Below are 22546 nucleotides of genomic sequence, written 5' to 3'. Positions count from 1 at the left end.
GGGGAACTTGCGCATTTTTCATTTAGCAGACGAACATAAAATTACTTTCTGAATCCAGAAAAGAAAATCGCATGTAAATCTCAAATTTCCTTCCCGAGCTATTGAATGATACATTTAACGAATTTTAAAGCGCGTCAAAAACTCTCCCCCCCCCCCCCCCAAGCCACTGCTGAAGAAGCCCCAATTACGTCATCTGTGCCGAAACATAGTTCGAAGCCGTCTACCGCTGGGCTAACATAACACCAACACGGGTGGTTCAAGCGTGCCTACTAAACGCAAATCAGCAAACTTCGTAATTTTTATACATTAAGTTATAATTTAATGATATATAGTTGACATTTCGCGTAAATAATGAGAAACGTGCAGGAAAATTGTTTAAATCGCGAAATTTAATCATATTTTGCGGCGCCCTCTCCATACATCCACCCAACTCCTTAATATTGTAAATAGCCAGCGAAATGAGTATGAGGAATAAAGTAATGTTTAACACCTGATTTTTAAAATACCTCAGCTATGATGCCAAATAAACTATGTATTAGTTTTCCTAATTATGCAAGAAAGAGACGGCAGTTGCACAGAGCCATTTGCAGAAATCCGGGATGTATTTCGAAGAAAACAGTGGGATCTATTTGTGAAGAACATATCAATGCAAGTATTGAAATATACGCAAATTACGTGATAAGCCCTCCAATTAGGGATACATTGTTAAAAATACAACGGATTTACTTGATACTATCAAAATGACTTTTTAACGCGTAATTTGCCCAGAAGGCACAGGAATTTGACGTATCAGGATACGAGGGTGGATCATCAAGATACAAGAAATCGCGCTTAGGAAGTTACTGAAGAGGTTTTGTTTCTTTATTTCCATTAACGACGAAAGAAATATATTAAAATGATACAAGGGGACAGGCGAATTCACATGCATTGATAAAATTGTATCACATACGCCCTAATTTGCTAAAAAATCGTGATTTAACATATGACACACTGGTATCCAGTTCGTACCTGGATACTAATATACCCTTCGTGCATGATTCGTATCCGGTCTGGGACTATTTTCTTTCGCGGGTGGTGCCATAGCCACCTAGAAAGGAGGCCCGATCGCAAGTGACTGCCGTTGGAGATCGCGTTATTTACGTTACGTCTCACCACATTTCAGGGATTCTTGTGGTTAAGTTGGTGAAAATTAGAGTTTCTGGAAATATTGAAGTTTCCTTCATTCTTTAATTTCATTCACTGGGCTTCATAAACGTGTTTGTGAGGTATTTTTGTTAAAAATACCTTTCGTGTGTGTATTGCCGGAATGTGAATGAAACTCCGGGACTGGATCCGAAGTTCAAGTTTTAGCTTTCCAAAAGATCCTGAGCTGAAGAAGAAGTGCATTTGGGCGATAAGAAGAGAAAATTTCACCCCCACGAAATACAGCACGGTATGCACACTTTCTCGCTGTAATTATTTGGATGTAATTTCTAGTTAGTTAGTGGCTTCGGGATGTTGATGAACGACTCCAATACTGAAAATAGTGATTTAAAAAAATTTGTAGCAACAATTCATTTGAAAATTCTTGCATTTAAGTTGTCTTTTTTTGTATTCTTTCGTTCGAAAAACGGGGGGGTTAATTAGTTACTAGGAATAAGCAGCCAAGTTTATAGAATCGAAAATTCTTTCTTAGGTGGTGTGTTATGCGTCGGCTTTCATCATTTCAAATTATCTTATGCTATAGTTCAAAATAAAAAATACTGAGGCATACAATTATCTCCTATATTTACTAGCCTAGTAATTTGATTTCTCAAGCAGAAATGCCAAAAATTGAAAATGAAATAACCAAGTAATTCACATCGTATTTACTTATTTATTAATTTTAAGTGTGTCAGCTTCACTTCACACCTTGTGATATCCGAAAATAACCTATGGCACTGGACGAGAAGACAATTCGTGTTGAATTGAAGGTGCCCAGATTGGTGGAGGGTGCCATTACTTCAGTTACCAAACCATCACCTAGAAGACAGAGAGACATAGAAGTAGTGACTTCTATATCTATGGTGGATGCGGATTTGTTTTTTGTAAGTGGATGTTGTGACAGTGGACATTCATCGGAGAAACTATTGAAGATAGTCGTAATGGCTTCTACTAAAGCTCTTTTAAATAATTTTTGTTCGATACAGAATAGGAGTATTTGTATAAGTTAGATGTGGGTTAGAAGAGAAAATACCTGATATTATTATGATTGACGTATGAAAATCTATCATATCTTTAATGTATTTCTGTGCTTTTTTCCTTTCCTGCCTCTAAAATTCCTTGTTGTGATGACTTCATGCATAGTCAGGGGCGGTCTGGCCAGGTCGGCAATCGCCGAGGTCCCCGAGCTTAGGTGATCAGGCGATGATTAGGTGATGGCAGAGACCTCTGGATCGCCGATAATGTCATACTGCATAACCCTCAACGCTTTGAGGGATATGTGTAGAGAACTGCCATCAAGAGGACTCTGGGGGCCCCACACAATGCTCGCGTTCATCATGAATCGGCTGCCATGGGCTGGGGCGCTGATCGCGTCTCTTCTCCCTCTCCGGTCCCACGCTTAGTTGGGCAGATCGGAAAAATCGATTTTTTTCAAACCCATCTGGCTCAATGAAAAAAGTTGCGGGACCGACCAATAATAAGGCCTGAAAATTTTGAGACCTCTAGGTGAACCCCTGACCCTCGCACAAATGCAATTTAGAGGCGGAGTGTCAAAATTCGAAAAATATAATATTTTATATGGCACAAATCTCGTGCATTTTCACGTATCTGCGATCGTTTAGCCACAAAATGCCTAATATGAGTCCGTGAAGAAAACATTCCAACGCCCATGCAGCATCGTGGATACAAAAGCGGCAGGCCGATCCCATCCCCTCCCCGCTCGCTTCTCCCGCTCCCACGCCTCAAATACAGCAAAATTCATCCCACGTGTGATGCTAGGAGGGCAGTCATCTTTGACAATATAAATCGGAAGATGGTAGAAGGTAAAAAAAGATGCATAGTGAGACGACTTGTCCCTTATTTAGATGCCTCAGTAAGAATTCAGTGTGTCTTTTAAGAATGTGGTCTATCTTTCCTTTGAATAGTCAACATTCCAATGAGTGCAGTCGCTTTGGTCACTGTTATGTCTATCTATGCCGTTTTCAGGTAGGATCAGTCAACCAATCTTCACAAGCACCTAAAAATGGAACTATTTATCTTTGCCAATTGGCACATCTTGTTTTAATTCTTCTTCTTGTTTTCAATATGATCTACAAGGAATGCAATTGCCACATCTAAAGGCTGTGAATTATTGATTCAAGGAAAGAGTATTACAGTAAAAGCTGTGCTGTGGCTGCACTATGACTGTGCTATGGCGGCTGCACTGTGACTGCGCTATGGTAGCTGCACTATGACAACTGCACTGTGACAGTGCTGAGACAACTGCACTGTGACTGTGCTGCGGCAACTGCACTGTGACTGTGCTATGGCAACTGCACTGTGGCTGTGCTATAACTGTACTTCGATGTTTCAATTTAAGTGCAGTTTGAGTAGAGTCGCAGTACAGTCCCTTTAGCACAGTTACAGTGCAGCTTTAGTACAGCCACACCACAGATTTTTTTTGGGTTGTTATAATGTGCCCTTCCTTTCCCTTGGGCTACAACCTTGTCGCGGTGGAAAGGCTTGCGCGTTCCTATGACCCCTAGAGCTGCACTGGCGGGATTAATTCTAAATTATTCCCGGTAGGCCCACCCATGCCAGATAGGTCGAAGGGTAGGAGCCAGACGAAAGGTAGTCCACGTGATGGTGTCACGTAAAAAACACTGTTGGAATGGAAGTGGTAAACCCTACCAACTATCTCTTCCCTGAACACATGGAGTACAACCAAATGAGCCTCGGAATCTCATCGCTCGGGACCCGTCCGCAAAGGGCGGGTGTCGGGCACGGCAGCGAGGTCGGCAAGGTCCTCGGGGTCGCCAACATGCGAAATCCTTGCAGAGACATATCATCATCACCATCAGCGGCAGCAGCAATGAAGAAAGAAGAATGGAAGACCAAGAAGATGGAGAAGAAGAAGTCGGCTATAAATGTGGGGACGTGGAATGTGAGGACTATGATGAGGGCGGGAAAGTTAGAAAATATCAAAAGGGAAATGGATAAAGGGAGGATAGATATCTTAGGATGTATATAATAGAGATTATGCGAGGTGAGGTGGAGGGATTGGGGGGACTATTGGAGTGATGGGTATATGGTTATATATAGTGAAGGGGAAGAAAGCCAGCGAGGGGCAGCATTAGTATTAAACGGGAAGATGGGTAAGCGTGTGGTAGGTATAGACCAGGTAAACGATAGGATTCTGGTGGTAGAAATTGAGGCGCGGCCCGCCAACCTTGTGGTGGTCCAAGTTTACATGCCCACTAGCAATCATAGGGAGGGAGAAGTAGATGAGGTGTATGAACAGCTCGAGGAAATAATTAGAGACACACCGGGTAAGAAAAATCTGGTAGTGATGGGGGACTGAAACTCTTCAGTCGGGGAAGGTAGGGATGGAAACGAAATAGGAGAATTTGGATTAGGAATTCGAAACGACAGGGGCGAGAAAGTAGCAGAATTTTGCAAGAGAAACAAGTTATTCATCACAAACACGTGGTTCAAACATCATAAAGGGCGAAGGTACACGTGGAAAAGTCCAGGGGATGTAGGCAGATATCAAATAGACTACATTATGGTAAGACAGAGGTTTAGGAATAGTGTGAAAAACTCGCGCAGCTTCCCAGCAGCAGATGCGGATTCAGACCACAATTTAGTACTTATGAAATGCAATGTAAGATTCAAAAGGCTCATGAAAGGCAGGAGGGTGAGGAAATGGAATGTAGAAGCACTGAAGGGGAGTATGAGGAGAGAATATCGGGAACTAGTGGACATCAGTGTACGGGAGATTGAAGGTACGAAGTCTGTTGAGGAAAGATGGGATAATATTAAAACTGGAATAGCTAATGCGGCGGAGAAGTCAATTGGCTACGTTGACAGCAGAAGGATAAAGAAGCCTTGGGTTACCGAGGCGATGGTAAAAGAGATGGAGGAGAGAAGGAAGTGGAAGAGCGTGGACACAGAGGAGGGAAAAAGAATGTATAGAGAGCTAAATAATCGATTACGTCGTGAAACTAAGAGGGCAAGGGAGGCTTGGTGGAAAGTACAGTGTGAGGAAATGGAAAAGTTCCAGAAGGTTGGAGAAGTAGGCGCGTTGTACGCCAAAGTTAAGTCGCTATCAGGCGGCAAAAGAGGACAAGCCATGATTAAAATTAAGGCTAAAGATGGGAGAGTGCTAACCGAGCGAGAAGAGGTACAGAGTAGATGGAAGGAATACGTGGAGGATCTGTATGACGGAAGAAACAGGCCGGAGAGATTGAGTTTAGAGGATGAAAGTGCAGTGGAGGAGGACAATCTTGGGCCGGGGATATTAGATTCGGAAATAGAGAGAGCACTTCGTGATATGAAGGCTAGGAAAGCAGTAGGAGTTGACAATATCCCGTGTGAGCTTCTGAAGAATCTAGGGAAGGATATTAAGAAAAGGTTTTTCGAGCTAGTTCGCAGCATCTATGAGGGGGGTGTTGGCCGGAAGATTTCGTGAAGACGGTTTTAATTCCGCTTCCGAAAAAGAAGAAAGATGTGGAATGCGGAGATTATAGAACTATCAGCCTAATATCGCATGTGGCGAAGGTGGTACTGAGGATATTGAACAGACGAATGGAGGCAAGGGCAAACGAGTATTTGGGCGAAGATCAATTTGGTATCAGAAAAGGGAAATCAACTCGTGATGCAATAGCAGTAATGAGGTCCCTCGTCGAGAGGAACCTAGAATATGACCAAGACGTATATGCCTGTTTCGTGGACTTTGAGAAAGCATTTGATAGGGTGAACTGGGTTAAGCTGATGGATATTCTCAAGAGAATAGGTGTAGATTGGAGGGATAGACGACTGATTCGTAATCTTTATATGGCCCAGACTGCGCAAGTGAGGGTAGCGGGCGAGGGATCTGGGTGGGCAAGCATTGGCCGAGGTGTAAGGCAAGGCTGTCCTCTATCGCCGCTGCTTTTTAACGTATACGCTGAGGAGATGGTAAGAGAAGCGTGGGACGAGTTGGAAGCTGGAGTGAAAGTGGGATGCATGATGTTGAAATCGGTAAGGTTCGCGGATGATCAGGCGCTGATTAGCCAGTCAGCGAGGGGATTACAGGCTCTAGTGGATGCGTTATACGAGCGGTGCGAGGAGTATGGGATGAGGATTAATCACAAGAAGACTAAGGTAATGCGGTTTTGTAAAGTATCGCGAGCGAGGAATGTGAGACTCAAGATCAAAGTAGGTGGGGAAAAACTTGAACAGGTAGAGCAGTTTAACTATTTGGGCAGTACATTAGAGGAAAACGGACACAGAAGCAAAGACACCAGGAAGCGAATTGCACTAGCAAAGGAGGCGTTCATGAACAGGAAGGAGCTTCTTAGAGGATCGTTATGTAAGAGTTTAAAGAAAAGGTTAGTGAAGAGTTTGATTTGGAGTGTAGCTCTCTATGGTGCCGAAACATGGACACTGAGGAAAGAAGATGAGAGAAGATTGGAGGCATTCGAGATGTGGGTATGGAGAAGAATGGAGAGGGAGGAAAAGGAACGACGAAGTGCTGGATATGGTGGGCGAGGAGAGGCAGCTTTTGGAATATATACGGAGGAGACAGAAGGTATTGATGGAGGGAGTACTCAGCGGGAAGGGGATGTTGAAAAAGGTGTTAGAGGGTAGAATGTTAGGGAAACGAGGGAGGGGAAGGAAAAGAGTAGGATTTTTGGATAGATTGAAGGGGAGTAGGCCTTATAGTGAATTGAAGAAGGCGGTAATGGAAGGAAATGAAGGCTCCCAGATCACTTCTTTAGTACTCCATGCAAACCTACCTTAATCGGTAGAATACTTTAATAATAATAATAATAATAATGTGCCCTTATAAATGCCTGGACATTAAAGAAAAGAACTGTATTGTAAATAAGAATAGGTTAATTTTCTTCCAAAATAATTTCGTCTTGGAGCTGTTTTGATTATATGCATGTGTTTGGATCAGCGGGACTCCACTGTTGTAGCATTTTCATAAAAGAAGTGACCATGGTCACTAGTGCACTAGTCAAGGGCAGAAATGTAGCAAGGGAGGAGGCTACAGGAGCTCAACCACCTCCTGAAATATCTTCAGGTTTCACAAAAATAATTTGATTGACTAAATGCTATGCTAAACAACTTATTTTTCATTCACATGACTATTAGCATAAAAATTTCTTCAATGACTAAATTATTGTTTTTTCAAATGACACGAAATGTTGGTCGGGGTTTATAGGCAAATTTGTTTTTGTCAAATTTTGGCTCTCAAAGGGACACGGCATTCTTACCACTCCACAAAAACTATCTACCAAAACACTGCATTCGTTTTGTCAAAGGTATATGGATTTTAACTACTAGGATATTCAAATCTACTAAGCCAAGATATTTCACTCCTTAGATACCACAGTATACTGCGTAATTCAATGTTATGGAAAAATATACAGCAACAAATAAAACAAAATAGTTTATTCACAAGGGGCAGTAAAAATATGGATGAACAAGAATATGTAAAAAAATACAAGTAGCAAGTATCATAACACGTAAGAATTAATTTGCTGATTCTGAAGTGTCACTTACCAATAACCAATTAAAAGAGAATTAACAGCAAGGGCTGAGTCAAAAGGAATACTTGGGCATTTTTTCTCTATCAGGACCACAAAGATACTATGTTACAAAGAGAGAACTATGATACTTTAAGGTATACACTGAGCTGTACACAAGTGCCTGAACCAAACACATTCACAACATTATTTTTGGACCTATCACAAATTACTTCAAAGACAAAATTCATTGCACAACAATACATTGAACTTAAAATGTGTCAAACAAGTTTTCATTGCATTGTATCAAAAGAACCGGTAAATATCAGGAACAGTATTTTGTAGTATGGCTTACTTGTACCATGATCAAATGACACAAATGGTAATTTCCACACTTTTTAATTCCTAAAATCAACAACAGACCATGGTTTCAACACATTGTGTCATTTTCTAGGTAAAAGGCAAGGACCTTGAAAATGAGTCTATGTGTTGAAACCATGGTCGGTTGTTGAGTTTAGGAATTAGAAAGTGTGGAAATTACGTGTTCTTTCATCATGGCACAAATGGGTAAAAGGCAAGGAACATGAAAACGACACAAGGTGTTGAAACCATGGTCGGTTGCTGAGTTTGGGAATTAAAAAGCGTGGAAATTACCATTGTGTTATTTCATCATGGATACATCTAACATCCACCAAATCAAGCCTGAAATGATTTTACACATTACTAGTGCCATTAGTCTTAAATAACTGCGAAAGCAGCTTTTGAGCGATGGAGCATAGAATGGCCTTTCATTGAGTCGTGGCCAATGCCTGGGGTCAATGCACTTCCATGCTGCTGCCACATCTCAATGGCTTTATTAGCTATCACATCAGCAGCCTCTTCATTGATCTGCAAATAAATGATAGCCCCAAACATACAATAACCAACAGAGCTCACTAACATAAGGTAGCAGGTTATGTATTAAATATTTTAACCTATTAATAAATATCTTTCGTAATACCTCGAAAATCATGCACTCTACTTCACCCTCACAAGCCACACCAAAATATATTGGTAATCCTTGAGTTTCATTTCAAGACCTAAATTTGATATTGAAATAAAAGTTCCTCCTAGGAACACACAATTAAGAGAGAGAGGTCATGGAGTCATAGAATGGATTTCAACAGCCGCCAAACCACCGACTAGAGGGTTTTTCCCATTCACTATGTGTGCATACAAGGGTGCCTCCCTTCAAGACATTGAAATCCCTCAGCAAGGGTGCTGTGATCCTTCCCATACAGCACAGGGAGAATTTTACCCCTGTAGACTAAGTTGAAATTTGGTATAAGGAATAAGTCAAGAATTTGCCCATTTTCACATGTGTACTTGCTGTGTTAATTTGGGCCAACTCCCTTGAGCCCTTGAAGAAAAAATATTAAGCTTAGTACTGCATTGCTGTGGTCATAAGCAATCTAAACATGATGAAAGTTTAAAGGTAGACGATTCAATTGAGTCGTCTACCTTAATGCCAGCTAAATTTTCCCAACAAAATCTGGTTCAAATCACTTTCTGAATCAACATGCAACATATACAATAGAGGTGTATATATTCTTAGGACTATATATATTTTCCTATTGAGGTACAGATGAATTAATCATCAATTGCAACTAGAATGATGCTGTCTATCGCTTTAAAATTCTGAATGATTTTGAATTATTTGCATCATAGCCTAGCACCACGCCAATTGAACACTGGGAAAACAAGGACATTGCAATTGAACTCGTACAACTACAACTGGAAACATCAAGGATTCAGTCATTCTCTTTTCCCACATGTGCTTCCACTCAGTGAAACCACTTGCGGTTTTCCCCTGATTTTGTGGTTTTTAAACTATTCATCAGTTCTTTTAAAAGCTTCGTCCATCATCTCATATTCGCTATCATCCTGTCCATTATGTCATTCACATTCATTTTTCACATCAACACCACTTTTTTTGTCACATCGTCACCACCCATGTTTTGTCCTGTATTTCCTGATGAGTTATTTTATACTGACGAACCTTTTCCTGAAACAATAAATGAGAATTTTTGAACGTATGTTGCCTACGTCTTATTACCTGTTTAGTATAAGTGAAGTGCCACAGTTTGCATAGTTACTGCCATGTTCCGGTCACCAACTATGCTATTTCAAGAAGTCCTGTAGAAGAATGGAATAACTACAATGGTACCCTAATTGGGTTCCTTGTACATACACGTGTATTATCTGGTTTGAAGTGGACATAAGACCATTTATATACAAGGTTTATTTCATTTTTACTTGGGTAATAACGGTTTTTACACGAGATAAAACATGTGTGATACATGACCTACATGCTAGTTTGTGACCGTTTGTGCTGTATAGGTTGTTGGCAGGCTACAACATCACACACATTCAGATTTTGGATGTGAGAGCTTGCATGAGTGTTGTGCAGTGTGCCTCGTACTTCAGCAAGCACGCACCAAAGCAAGTGCATATTAATTTAAAGTACATAATTTCATTCGATCAGTAACCACAGGTCGAGGGAAAGCCAAATTTCGGCCTGATTTTTAAGTATCGCTTTGAAATCATTTGACCCAAGACTAGCCAAAGTTATCAATCACATAATTTTTGAACCAATGGAAATGTTTCTCATAAAAACCCATTACTAGAGGAAGAATGGAAACACACGTCTTGCATGGCATGTCACCATCAATGGCAACGTTTAACAAGGAAGGAGGAGTGATCCAAATAATATCATAATAATTATGAGTCTAAATGTACTGAAATGTTAAGCCATTACTGTAATCTGAAGTCCAAACGATAAAACCTGTCATAGCCATATGAGCAGAAATCATGCAATGATGTATGATATGGTAGCCAGTTTTGAAAATCCAAGGTAATTCTTATGCTTTATAAATATAATTTCAACTACAAACACAATAATATTCACTTCTTAGCAATATCAGTTTTATATTAATGAAGAGATTGCCACTAATTGTGACTTGCAACAGTATTTTTTGCAAAAAAATTGACCTCACACCAAGGCAATTCATATTCCTTCTATAAATAAAACAAAATAGCTCAGGAAATTCAAAGAGCAAATTTTTTATCCCTTTTCTTTCTAAAACAGTGTTTCAGAAAATACATACATGCCATCATTCAATTCTTCAAAAATCGATACAAAAATGTATGCTTATTATTACTGGAGTATTCTACTGATTGACTTACCAGTAGGTTTGCATGGAGCATTGCTTAGGGTGAGAAAATGGGAAAAAGAAGACATGAACACATTCCTTGGGATTCTACTTGTTAGCAATTATGTGCCTCCACTTTGCAAAGAATTTATTGGAAGGGAGCTGATGATGTAAACACCATGTGAAGAAATTGCTCTCATGAAATTTTACTTGAGATGGGTCCGTTCCGGTTCCCGGTTCTTGGCTATGGAACTGGTATCAAGAACCTTTTGCATGAAGTCGGTTCTTTGGAGCTGGCTCGGTGTGGTGGCGAGGATTTGAATTTGGCAACCAGAGCCGAAATGGTTTGCAGCGTATTCAAAGCCAAAAAGTGAAAAAGAGATTTAAAAATGCATATACTACTTTCTGATTGCAAGGTGTGCATGTTTTTTTCTTTTGAGAGTTGCTCACTAACACATGCATTTAAGGATTCGTCAGTTTGTCCTTCTCGCCAACAATATAACAATTCCATAGCTGCGGCCGCTTTCAAACAAGCTGACTTTTTGCCGCCATCCATGGCACGGCGCCATTCTTTCAATTTACCGAAGGTCTTATGTCAAACGAGTCGATTCGCACTGTTGATGGCACTTCGCCCATATCAATCCAGCCTGGCGATGCGACGTCTCCAGCATGAAACATAATCAATGCTACATTGAAGCCAATTTCAGAGGATACGACTTTTCCCCGGCTGCCATTCATGTGAAATTCGTGCGGCTTTCAAACGAGACGGCTCTCTGCAACGCCGTGTGCCGAGCCGTGAACGGCGGCCGGCGGAAAATCGCTTCATCTTGGTGGTCTTACGATTGAATTATGTACACATACAGTAATTCTTTTACAAACAAGCAAGATGCGTTCTGAGAGCTTCTTTGTAAGTTGATAAGCCTATGCAAGGCATCGAAAAGTTTGGTTATCCTGCATAATGCAACACTGCATTACAATTTTTGCGTTAACTCACGGCCGCCCAGTGTATCCATGGTGTTGTTGTACCGTCGTGTTGAGCAGTTTATTGTTGAGGTTATAAAAACTGTGACAGTGAAGTATCAGAATAAGTTGTCAATTAAAGCAAGAATTTAAGCTGCATCACAGAATACAGAATATATTTTGAACCGACACACAAGTTACAACAAATTAAGGGATGATATCGCCAGAAGTTGGGGGAGTTTCACCATTGATCCTGCAGTGATACTAGCTATTGATGCAGCATGTAAACTGTGCTCCTAGCATATTTTGTGTAGCCCTTCAAAATCAACATCAACCACTACTGTTATTATTTAACACCTGTTCAGCTCTGCAGGCAATATTTCTGGCAAAAAAAGAATAGATAGAGGAAAAATGTTGAATTTTTGAAATTAAAATCCGGAGGAAGAACAAGTGGCTCCCTGATGTAATGTGACATTTTGGTCTATCATGCATTCTTTAACAACATGCTACCTAAAACTTTTACTTGGCAAATAAAATTATGGAGACGATCTTAAGTTTTTTTAAAGAGCTTTCCTCCTAAGTTACATCTTTAGTGAAATTATTTTCATTCACTTCTTGTGGTTGCTCATTTGAATTTGCCATTAATTCAGATAGTAAGAGTTCACCCTTGGAACCGAGTATCGAGACCCGAGAACTGATGGGGGAGAACCAGACCGGTACCGAGAACTGAAAAAATTTAGGAACCGACTCATCCTTAAATTTTACACTACCTATATTCATGCACCAATAAGGAACTTCCCCCAGGAGACCTAATGGAGTAACTGAGAGGCCTTTTCCATGAACTGAACAGCATATTTATCACGAATATTCCTGATAAATGCAATATGAATTAATCCATCATCCCTAATTTTGACCCAGGCCCAGGGTGGCTGCCACCAAGAGCACAGGGGGATGGTCACCATGCCAAACAGGCTCTTTCCACATGCAGGGAATGGATTTAGGAGACAATAGGTGTGGATGAGAATTATACAGGAGAGATTTTTGTTTTATCCGTCAATTGATGTCACTACCAATATTGTTAAAGGGACTATTAAGATCTTACAGCCAATCAAAAAATGGTAGGGATTTGAAAGAAGAGAATGAAACTGATTAGATGCTCAAGGAAGCCTTGCCATTGAAGATAAAATTGTCATACCTATTTAGTTATATTTACAGTGGGTGCAAAAAGTATTCGGACAGCTCTTGTTTCCAGCTAAAATTTTCATTTTCTTTGTGTTGCGCATCTTCCGCTTGAAATGATTCTCATTTCGTATTTTAGACGCACTTTATTTATGCATGCACTACAGCAACAGCAACAAAAAATAAACTTTCGAAACTTTAAGCAAAATAGAAAAATAACTTCAAATGTGCCGCACAAAAAGTATTCGGACACATGAATGTTTCATTTTAAATGAAGTCATAAGACACATTTTATGCAATAATTAGCATTTTGTGGCATTCCTTTTGGTTTTCAGGACTGCCTGAAGGTGATTTGACATTGAATGAAGCAATTTTGATGCGACAATAGGGGGTATATTTCCCATTCTTCTAACAAGGCAATCTTGAGTTATTCATATTTTACATTTGCCTTTACTTTATTTGTATCTCCAGAATACTTTACAGATGTTCTATCGGATTGAGGTCAGGTGATTGTGGAGGGGTGCTCGACTATTTGGGTGTGTTATGCTTGATCCACAGCATTTTATTCTTTGCCTTGAGCTTTGGACCATTGTCCTGTTGAAATGTAAATTTGTTTCTCAGTCCCATTTTGTCAGTACTAACTAACAAATTTTGCTTCAGTATGTCTATTTACATCTTGCAATCCATGATCCCTTTCAAAAAGTGCAAATTACCCTCTCCAGACGATCCCATGCACCCCCACACCATCACAGAACCAACCCCATGTTTCACTGTTGCTATTAAGTTTTTGGGATTGTGCTTAGTATTGTTCTGATGCCAAATCATTTGATGACCATTGGATCAGAATATATTGTTCTTGCTCTCATCATTGAAAATCACGTATCCCACTACTCTAAAGGCTCAGATTGATGTTTCCTAGCGAAATCAACCTGTCTCTTGCGATTGACCACACTGATACAGCATCCTCCTTGCTCCTTGGCAGTGGTAAATGTTTTGCTTCCACACATTCTGGATGGTACCTCCATGTGCGTAAACATCACACTTCTGTTCATCAGCAGTTACCTTGTGAGCACTGGTTTTTGGGTCCTTCTTGATCTCCCGCACGATGAATCCGGTGTCACTGTCAGTCAATTTCCGTGGACGCCCGCTTAGGGGCTTGCTTAGAACAGTCTTGGACTTCCCGTACCAATTTACTATGTCGTAGACAGTTGACCTAGGTCAACCGACAAGTCCAGCAATTTGATTCAGTGACTTACATTTGTTAAAGTATCTAATAATGAGCTTTTGCTCAGCTTCAGTCGTCTCAGATGCTTTTCGTCCCATGCCTGTCAACGCTTCAGGTCGCCGTTCGGTCAAATATGCCACAGCCAAGGGGAAGCATATGCGCCCACAGCTGGACAGTATTGACACTGATGGACTTCCCTATTAATGCGTTTAAATCGACATGCACTGTGTGTCCAAATACTTTCTGCACTCAAAAGTTCTGCATATTCATCTATTGGACTCAATTTATTGCAAATTAGCACCACATTTTCCTTCTTTCAACATGTAAACCTTTACTAGAACCGCAAATGATAATATTACATTCATGTTGAATCTGAAAAACAAGTGCCACGGAGTCAAAATAGTAATAGTGGCTGGAAACAAGTACTGTCCGAATACTTTTTGCACCCACTGTAACTTCAAGCACTCACTATTCTGAGGATATTATATTTATACCAAGAAAGAGTGGCCAGCAACTCCATTCGCCTATTCTTACATGAAATCAAACTTTTTCATCCCTGAATTTATGAGTCGCAAGATTAAATAAGCCATTTAGTTAAATTCTATTATACGGTATTCTTGTGTACATGAGTATAAAATGGGAATACCATGTCATTGAAACAGTGCAGATGTTTTAAAGACCCTAAACTTACTTCTTAATGAGAATGCAAAATGAAGAAAACCCAGTCAGTAGCTTGAGGATGAAACAGAAAGTTCACACCCAGAAATAAAATTGCAAACCATCAGGAAGAAATTATGAAAATACATAGGCATTACAATTCAATTTCAACTTACGTTACATAAATGCTTCAACACATCTTCACGGGTTTGGCTTCCAAATATAGAACGCCTCAATGTTGTTAACAGAACAATAGCAACATAAACTAGAATTTTACAGGAGCCTCCAGCAAGTTTGTCCCATATCCTAGAAAAAATGAAATTGATGCTTATAAACTTGATGAACAAGGTTACCGGTGCAACTTTTAAACAGAAGATATCTTTAAGAAATTAGGGAGTACATGGTAGTCACATTTGTTCATTACTTACTTTCCCAAGGCTTGATCATATAAAACACCAGCAAAGCACCGATAAAACCAAGTTTCTAATGGTATCACTTGAAAAGCCCTTATTTCTTCAAGATAGCTGAAAGTAAACGAGTTACATTTATTATGGAAAATTTTAACATGTGTCAACTTCATTCTCTTGCCTTGCCTTGGGTAATGGAACAAATATGATGCATCAAAGCCAGTATCAGGGCAGTTACTGTGGAATTACATACATTATACTGGATTAAAAGGGTGGCACTTTTCCACAGATAGGTACTTCAATTTCATGTCCACTTGAAGATGATGCATAGACATAACAAGCAAGAGTAAAATTCAAGTAACTGAGGAAAATTAAATTAATCCCATGGAATGAAAACCAACACTTCTTCTTTCTCTTTTATAGACTATGTAGTTCCACTCTGGTTTCATAACTAAACTACAAAAATTTCTCTTACTTCCAAGATCAAGTTACATTATTTATTTATTTAAGGAGTTGCTCACATACAGCATTTCTGCCAATAGCAACTACAACAAAAGCTATTAAATAGCAACTACACTTTACAAAGGCATTTCAGAAGAATTCCTCAGCCGCTGTATTTTGAGTGCACATTTAACTCACTTATAAATGTAATCACAGCTGTGACCTAATACATGCAAGCACTCATTTAGGATATACAAACATTGAAATAAAATTGATTGTTTTTTCAACATTCCTTAATTGGAATATCTAATTTTAAGAATAATCATAACCAACACTGGGAATTAGAAAGAAATGCAAAGAATAGTAATAATAGCATATCACCTGTAAAGAGTGCCATCCTCTTTCTCGAGAATTGCCATGGTGCATTGAATTAGGTTATTCAGTCCTTTTTGAAACTTGTTAACACACTGGTAAAAGCCTTTTGAAATCCAGTAGGCATCGATACTCTCAGGAAACAAACTCAATATTGCATCTGTTATCGCCATCAAATGCTGGTTTAAAGGTTCTTCTATCTGAAGAGAAAAATCAAGATAAATGGCCACTGACTCAGATACTGTCTTGCTGGCCTCAATGGCGGCAGAGTTAAGTCTTTACCAGCCATTCCGAGGGCCATGGGTTTGATTCCCACCTGAGTAAAGCCTACCTATCCATGGCATGGATGTTTTTAAATGTGTTGATTCCATGTATAACGATGATTGTAATGGGGAGCACCTGAAATCATTGTAGATTATATTATTATAACCAGACTAATGGGAATATGCCAGATAAGAAATACAGGAAACATAACCTCTCATGGAAGAAGAGAATATTTATAACTAAGAAATAGAAAGTAACCGGTAAAGATTCCCCACACAGCCTCCTCATGTTCAATGTGGGATGAGGGAAAAATAATCCCAACCAATTTTGTGCCACCACTACATATTAGTCTGAGAGAAAATTGATGTTTCTTTTTATGGCATGTTGCTTTTAAGTCATATTCTGACAAGGGCAATTCAAACATATCAATTCTCCCTCTCCAATTCCCACTCTCCCTTAGCTGGCTCTTCCACCTATGCAATGCCATCAAACCACTCATTTCCCCACCCTAGCAAACACTTCCTCTTTTTCGGTAGTAATTCTTGAAATAATGGCATACAATGACCCTTCTCCTACAAGGTCAAAGGTAAAAGAAAACCACACCAAAGGAGTGTACAATGCAGACATGGCATTGGAAGTATTCTTCAATGAGGTGAGTTTAATCAGAAGGATATTTACTGATACATATTATTATCTATGAAAAACCTTAACACTTGACATCTTCATGTGATATATTTCTACAGAAGGCCTATTTGTGGAAATATGAAAAAGGCCCACCCCATTGAAGTCCTTGGCCACTGAGAAATAGTTGGATTTACATTGCTTGAATGGGAAATATATGTATTTGGCATTAAGTAAAACTGGACACAAGTAAATGGAGGGCTCAACAACAGTGGTTATTTAATCAGGCTATGCTGTACTGCAAAAAGAGGTCCCAATGCCATTTTGCTCACTTTTTTGTTATAAACTGAACATGTTTCAACAAAACATGTCATTCTCAATGCCAATACTTTCTCATTGAAGTTCACCCACGTGAATAAAGGGCTGGTGATGAAGCTGTTTGGTTAAAATAAAAAAGAGGCAAATCATGGTCATTTCTCTTAGTCTCATGCTTCACAGAAAGAACAAAATTTAGTAAAGCCATAACTTAACATGTTGCGTATGGATGGCGAGAATTCTTGTCATTTTTTCCCCGAACGTTCCGGACGGATGACGAAGATTCTCATCATTTAGGCACGTCAACCAAAACAATTTTAAAGCGTACAATATGTATTCGTTAGTACGTTTTCAGTTGTTGCTCGTTATTCATATTGAATTAATGCATCATAACGTTTGATTGGATAAAGTTATATTCTAAGCATTAGCTTTTTAACTATGTTTAAACCAAAGGCAATACGCCCTAATAGGCACATATTTCCAATCTCGGCGTTCCTAGGAATTTAAAGACCCCGGTACGCAACGTGTTAAGAGAGCTTAACCAGCATGAAAGCTTTGACAACATCAACGTGATCTCTTCCCCTTGCCAGCCTCATAGGCACTGGAGTTGGAGGCCTCATTCGTTGCACTGGGATCATGAGTTTGGGTCTCGTCTGAACCTTTTTGGACTTCAGGCTAAGTGTCGTAAACACCAGTTGATTTCAAGTCATACACAAAAGTAGACAAGTTACTCGATTTTCTGCATATTGATAACTTTGATTATGAGGGCCTCCTAAGAACAATCACCTCGGAAGCAGAAGCCTTGAGTTATGTTTATCACAAAGACAGAAGCTCTTCTGATAAAGAGAAATACAATAAGCCAGGCAGTAAAATGAACAGAGAAAGAAAAACTGAAGAAATACAATGCTACATTTACATTAATGATACTAAACAGTAAGAATCAGAATGCAGAAAGATCAAAGAATTTTAACTGTCGTGAAAATATAAATGGAAATGATATGTTAATCAAGTCAGTCCAACAACAATTCCGAGGGTTGATGAAGCCCCATATTCTATACCACCTGATCATATTGAGTCAACTTATTGGACACAAATATTTGACTGAAATTCTCAATGGGAAACTTATGGTTACCCACTGGGGTTTCCACAAACGACTTTCTTATTCTATGCGCACGTACATACATCGACTCAAAACCCAATAAGCCACCTAAACAGGCCAGAGGCAGATGTGACACAACTTGAATGATCAGAACCGATAGCCAATTATTGCTCCCAGACCATCAAGTGTCAGCCAACTAGAGCCTTACACATTAGGCATCCAATCAAGGGCATCAACATGATTATGACCAATTCTTCCCAAAACCACATTACTCCATTCCCTGCTTTTAATCCAATTCAACAACATGTCTAGCTAGTGACCTGATCAATTATGGATCATTAAATTAAAAAAGTAGAACTTTTTGCTTTCACATTAATATTAATGTGAAAGCACAAAGTTCTTCTTTTTTAATTTAATAATGAATCGCTTTCACCAAGTTACGCCTCAAACAATCAATTTAATTATGGATCACTTAATAATAAAACTTCCGTATTTTAAAAATCACAAATAATCCAGGTACAGTAAAACCTCTTTACATCGTCATGGAGGGGACTAAAATTTGGACAATTTGATGTATGGAGGTTCACTATAGAGAGGTTTTAGTGATAGGCACCATTTTTTCATATCCTTCGGAAATGAAAGGCACTACTGTCTTTTAAACCATTATATTTATGTGTTTAAACAAACATGCATGCATCAGTGAACATATATTTATTATTTAATAATTACAGAAAGCGAGCGCTATCGCATGATTTTTACCATGATTCGAGAAGCAATGTGATCTCTCTCAATTCAACAGTCACTTAAAATGATTAGAATAGTTGGGTACCTTTTTTTCTTATTTACCGTTAGGTATGCTCTCATATTGAACAAAATGGCCACAACTAATGATTAACGTGAAAATTACAGCATATTAAAGGTATATAAGAAAAAAAAGACTGAAGCATTTATAGCAGAAAAAGTCATTCCATGTACGTAATCACAGCTGCATTAATGGTCTCTTGTTGTCTCGGTACAATTTGCGGAGGTAGTTAGGCCTTGGGGGTATCTCCTGGGTATGATAAATGGAAGTTTTACGATGTAAAGAGGTTCACTACAAAGAGGTTTGCCTATAAATTTACATGTAAATCAGAAAATCAGACGGAACCATAGGGGTGGTATAACGTATGGAGGTTTACGATGTAAAGAGGTTCACTACATAGAGGTTTTACTCTAAATTGATTTCCAGTTAGCTTGATAACTAAGGACAAAGACCTCATATGACAATTTGTGAACTACCTCCACTGGAGGAAACAATAACCAGAACTAACATATCCAGAAAGGTAATGCAGTAACCAGTCATGCTGAAGGTCGAGTAAAATAATATCTTAAATGAAAGTTGTAAATTTTAGGCAGAGTGGATTGATGTAGCAATAGTAACCAAAATATTTCACATCAATACTAGATTTCTCAATTTGTAACAATGCAAGGACCTTAGAACCCATAATCAGACAACTTTTCATTGGCAAATGACAGTCAACTAGATACTTTTTATTCAGAGTTAAATTTTAAATGAACACAATTGTTATTTTGGGGAATATTTATTTTTTCTATTTATCTCAATTACCCCCAAAAACAGCACAATGAGGCCTTTACATCCGGAGTTTTAACAATCAACAACAGACCATCACACACAACCATGTCCTGGAAGAGGCAACCTATCCAGACGGGACTCAAACCTGCGACCTTCGGTATGGCAGGCAAGGACTTATCCCTGCCACCACGGAGGGCGACAAAGGGATATGTACTACACTATCAATGCTAGTAGCAAAAAATAGCCCTTATAAGGATGGCCCCAAAGGATAGTCCATAAGGATAGCTCTTATAAATCAATGCAGATTACTCAAGCATGAATTTCACTTAATAACATCACAAAAAAATTGTGCACTGAAAAATCAGCACTATTTCATGAAAAATTAAATACTTAAAAGCTGCATTTCAGAACAAAAAACCACCACAAAAATGGGTAAATTTCAAAATATTAGAGGTTTATGGTAATTTTCAAGACACGTCTCAAATTACATTTGACTACACAAACAAGGAATATTTATCATCAAAATATTTCCTATCCTAAGCTGACCAGGCCTTTACCAGTGAGTCTGAGCATGAGAAGAGATACAAGAAATAAATCCACTTACTTGTGATGCATAATCTAGCTTGAGCTGACCAATTTCCAAAAGCCACATTAATATAAACAATTGAGAATTAGGCGTATTCTTTGTTGCTATGCCCATGACGTTCAGCGATTGATATAAATCTTGATACTGCTCCTTCCGTTGCAGCATTACAAATTCATGACTTTCTACATGCACTGGTAGCACACCTGATGTAAAAATGATATTAGGATTACATATACAGAAAAATAGAGTGGTTATTTACTTTTTATCAAAAATTCACTACAAATATCCAGTTAACACTAATAGTATTTTTTTGAAGAGATGAACTATTCATGTAAATTCCTATAAAATGAAATGCCCATAATGGCAGCAACGCTAACTTATCTCTCTAGCTTTTGATGAGTATACCACATTGTCTGCCAAACAATATGACATCTTGGTTATTCAAATGATGTTTGTAATTACAATGCAGGTAGGCAAGACTGTAGGCATGAACTAGATTATAAATGCTGGTAACACCATAAGGATAGCCTTTATAAATCAATTCAGATAACTCAAGCATGAATTTCACATGAAAACATCACAAAAAATTGTGCAGTCAAAAACCAGCATTATTTCATGAAAAATTAAATACTCAAAAAGCTGCATTTCAGAACAAAAAGCCACCACAAATTATGAGAGCAGTATTTTCTGTAACAGTCAGCATGATAATGATCTGGAAATTAGGGCCCATTCTTAAGTCATAAAAGCTACAATTATTCATAAGGAAAAATCTATTTTATCATATTAGATTATCTAACATTCTTCATCACTGTTCCCTAGTGTGACCGCACACTAAGGTTTACATTTGGATTAACTACATACTTAGTGAGGACAAAACGTAAGAAAGACTGAAAATCTATAAACCTTTCCCCTATGAAGCAAAAACATAATTCAAGGTGGAGGAGAGAGGATCCACTCTCAGTGCATGTGTATGTTAGCAAAACAATGAATATTTACAATAAATTTACCATTAAAAGTGCCTGAATATATGACAGTGACAGAAAAAATGTTATTAGCAATGCAATAAAATTTGTCACAAACTAATAACAACAACACAGCATTGCATCATGAGGAACGTTATTCTTACAAAAATATAATTTATAATAATTATTAGCTAGAGTTTCATAAAAACATGAAGAATTTTGTTCTCAAATAATTACATTGTGCATGAAAAATAATTAGGATGTGCTGAAAATGGCTGGTTTATGATTCAGTGATCCATTCCGTAACAGCATTGTCATCGCCTAGAAATACATAGCGAACACTGATCAACTTCTGGAACTTACCGAGTAAAACCTTCCATAGTAAACTCCTGTATATTCCAGGGACAGTAAAACGTAAACAAAATTGAGTTAGCTTTGCCCTGTCGAGCGGCTTATCCTTCAGCAATATTTCAAGACTCTTTCTTTCTTCAACGCTCCTGAAGCCCACCTTCTCGTAATAAGAGGACCTAAAGTTCCTCTCATCTGTCGCCATTCTTCTTATAACATAAAATACTTGGTTAACATACCCGTCTTCCAACTGAAGTGATTTAGGTGATGCTTGAAAACATTCTCACCTTCTACCTTCCACTGCACTACCGCGCTAGCCAAAGATCACTGTGATACCATTGTTGATTTTCCCGATTTTCCAAGCTGTGACAAAACACACGTGATATTAAGGTTAGCGATAGTTGTTAGAGCGGGAATTTTAAAAAAAGGTTTAATGGCAATCAAGGATTTAAACCTACATTTAAAGCTTATCTTTAAGACTAAGTCCCGTAAAACACTGAATATGGATTTTAATTAAGTTTAATATAAAAATAAATCCATTATGGTGATTATTAAATTACACAGGTGTAAAAAAAGTGTATAAACGAAGCAATTCTATACCCACTGAAGATAAATCAAAACACCTCCTTTCACTCACCTCGAAAAATCTCATCTTATGATAATGTGAAAA

At 38.6% G+C, this 22546-nt stretch overlaps 1 protein-coding gene across 4 annotated transcripts; it reads right to left on the bottom strand.

Moving 5' to 3' along the window:
- Window positions 1-1835: 1835 nt before the first annotated feature.
- Window positions 1836-22254, bottom strand: LOC124170980 (TBC1 domain family member 7). Of its 4 annotated transcripts, XM_046550087.1 has the most exons (7): window positions 22164-22254; window positions 21892-22082; window positions 20585-20769; window positions 16118-16308; window positions 15317-15412; window positions 15065-15194; window positions 7588-8564 (listed from the first exon to the last, which is right to left on the bottom strand). In XM_046550087.1, exons 2-7 carry the CDS (start codon window positions 22079-22081, stop codon window positions 8415-8417), a joined length of 942 nt encoding a protein of 313 aa, XP_046406043.1. In that variant the 5' UTR covers window position 22082; window positions 22164-22254; the 3' UTR covers window positions 7588-8414. The 4 variants fall into 4 exon arrangements, with proteins under 4 accessions (XP_046406045.1, XP_046406043.1, XP_046406044.1 ...); XM_046550089.1 differs by lacking the exon at window positions 7588-8564 and adding an exon at window positions 1836-2001 and having other exon boundaries at window positions 21892-22221; XM_046550088.1 differs by lacking the exon at window positions 7588-8564 and adding an exon at window positions 8572-9720 and having other exon boundaries at window positions 21892-22221.
- Between the last annotated feature and the right edge of the window lie 292 nt (window positions 22255-22546).

This window comes from Ischnura elegans, chromosome X, assembly GCF_921293095.1.
Source record: "Ischnura elegans chromosome X, ioIscEleg1.1, whole genome shotgun sequence".
Classification (NCBI taxonomy): Eukaryota; Metazoa; Arthropoda; class Insecta; order Odonata; family Coenagrionidae; genus Ischnura; species Ischnura elegans.
This window is presented reverse-complemented; position numbering and strand designations above follow the sequence as displayed.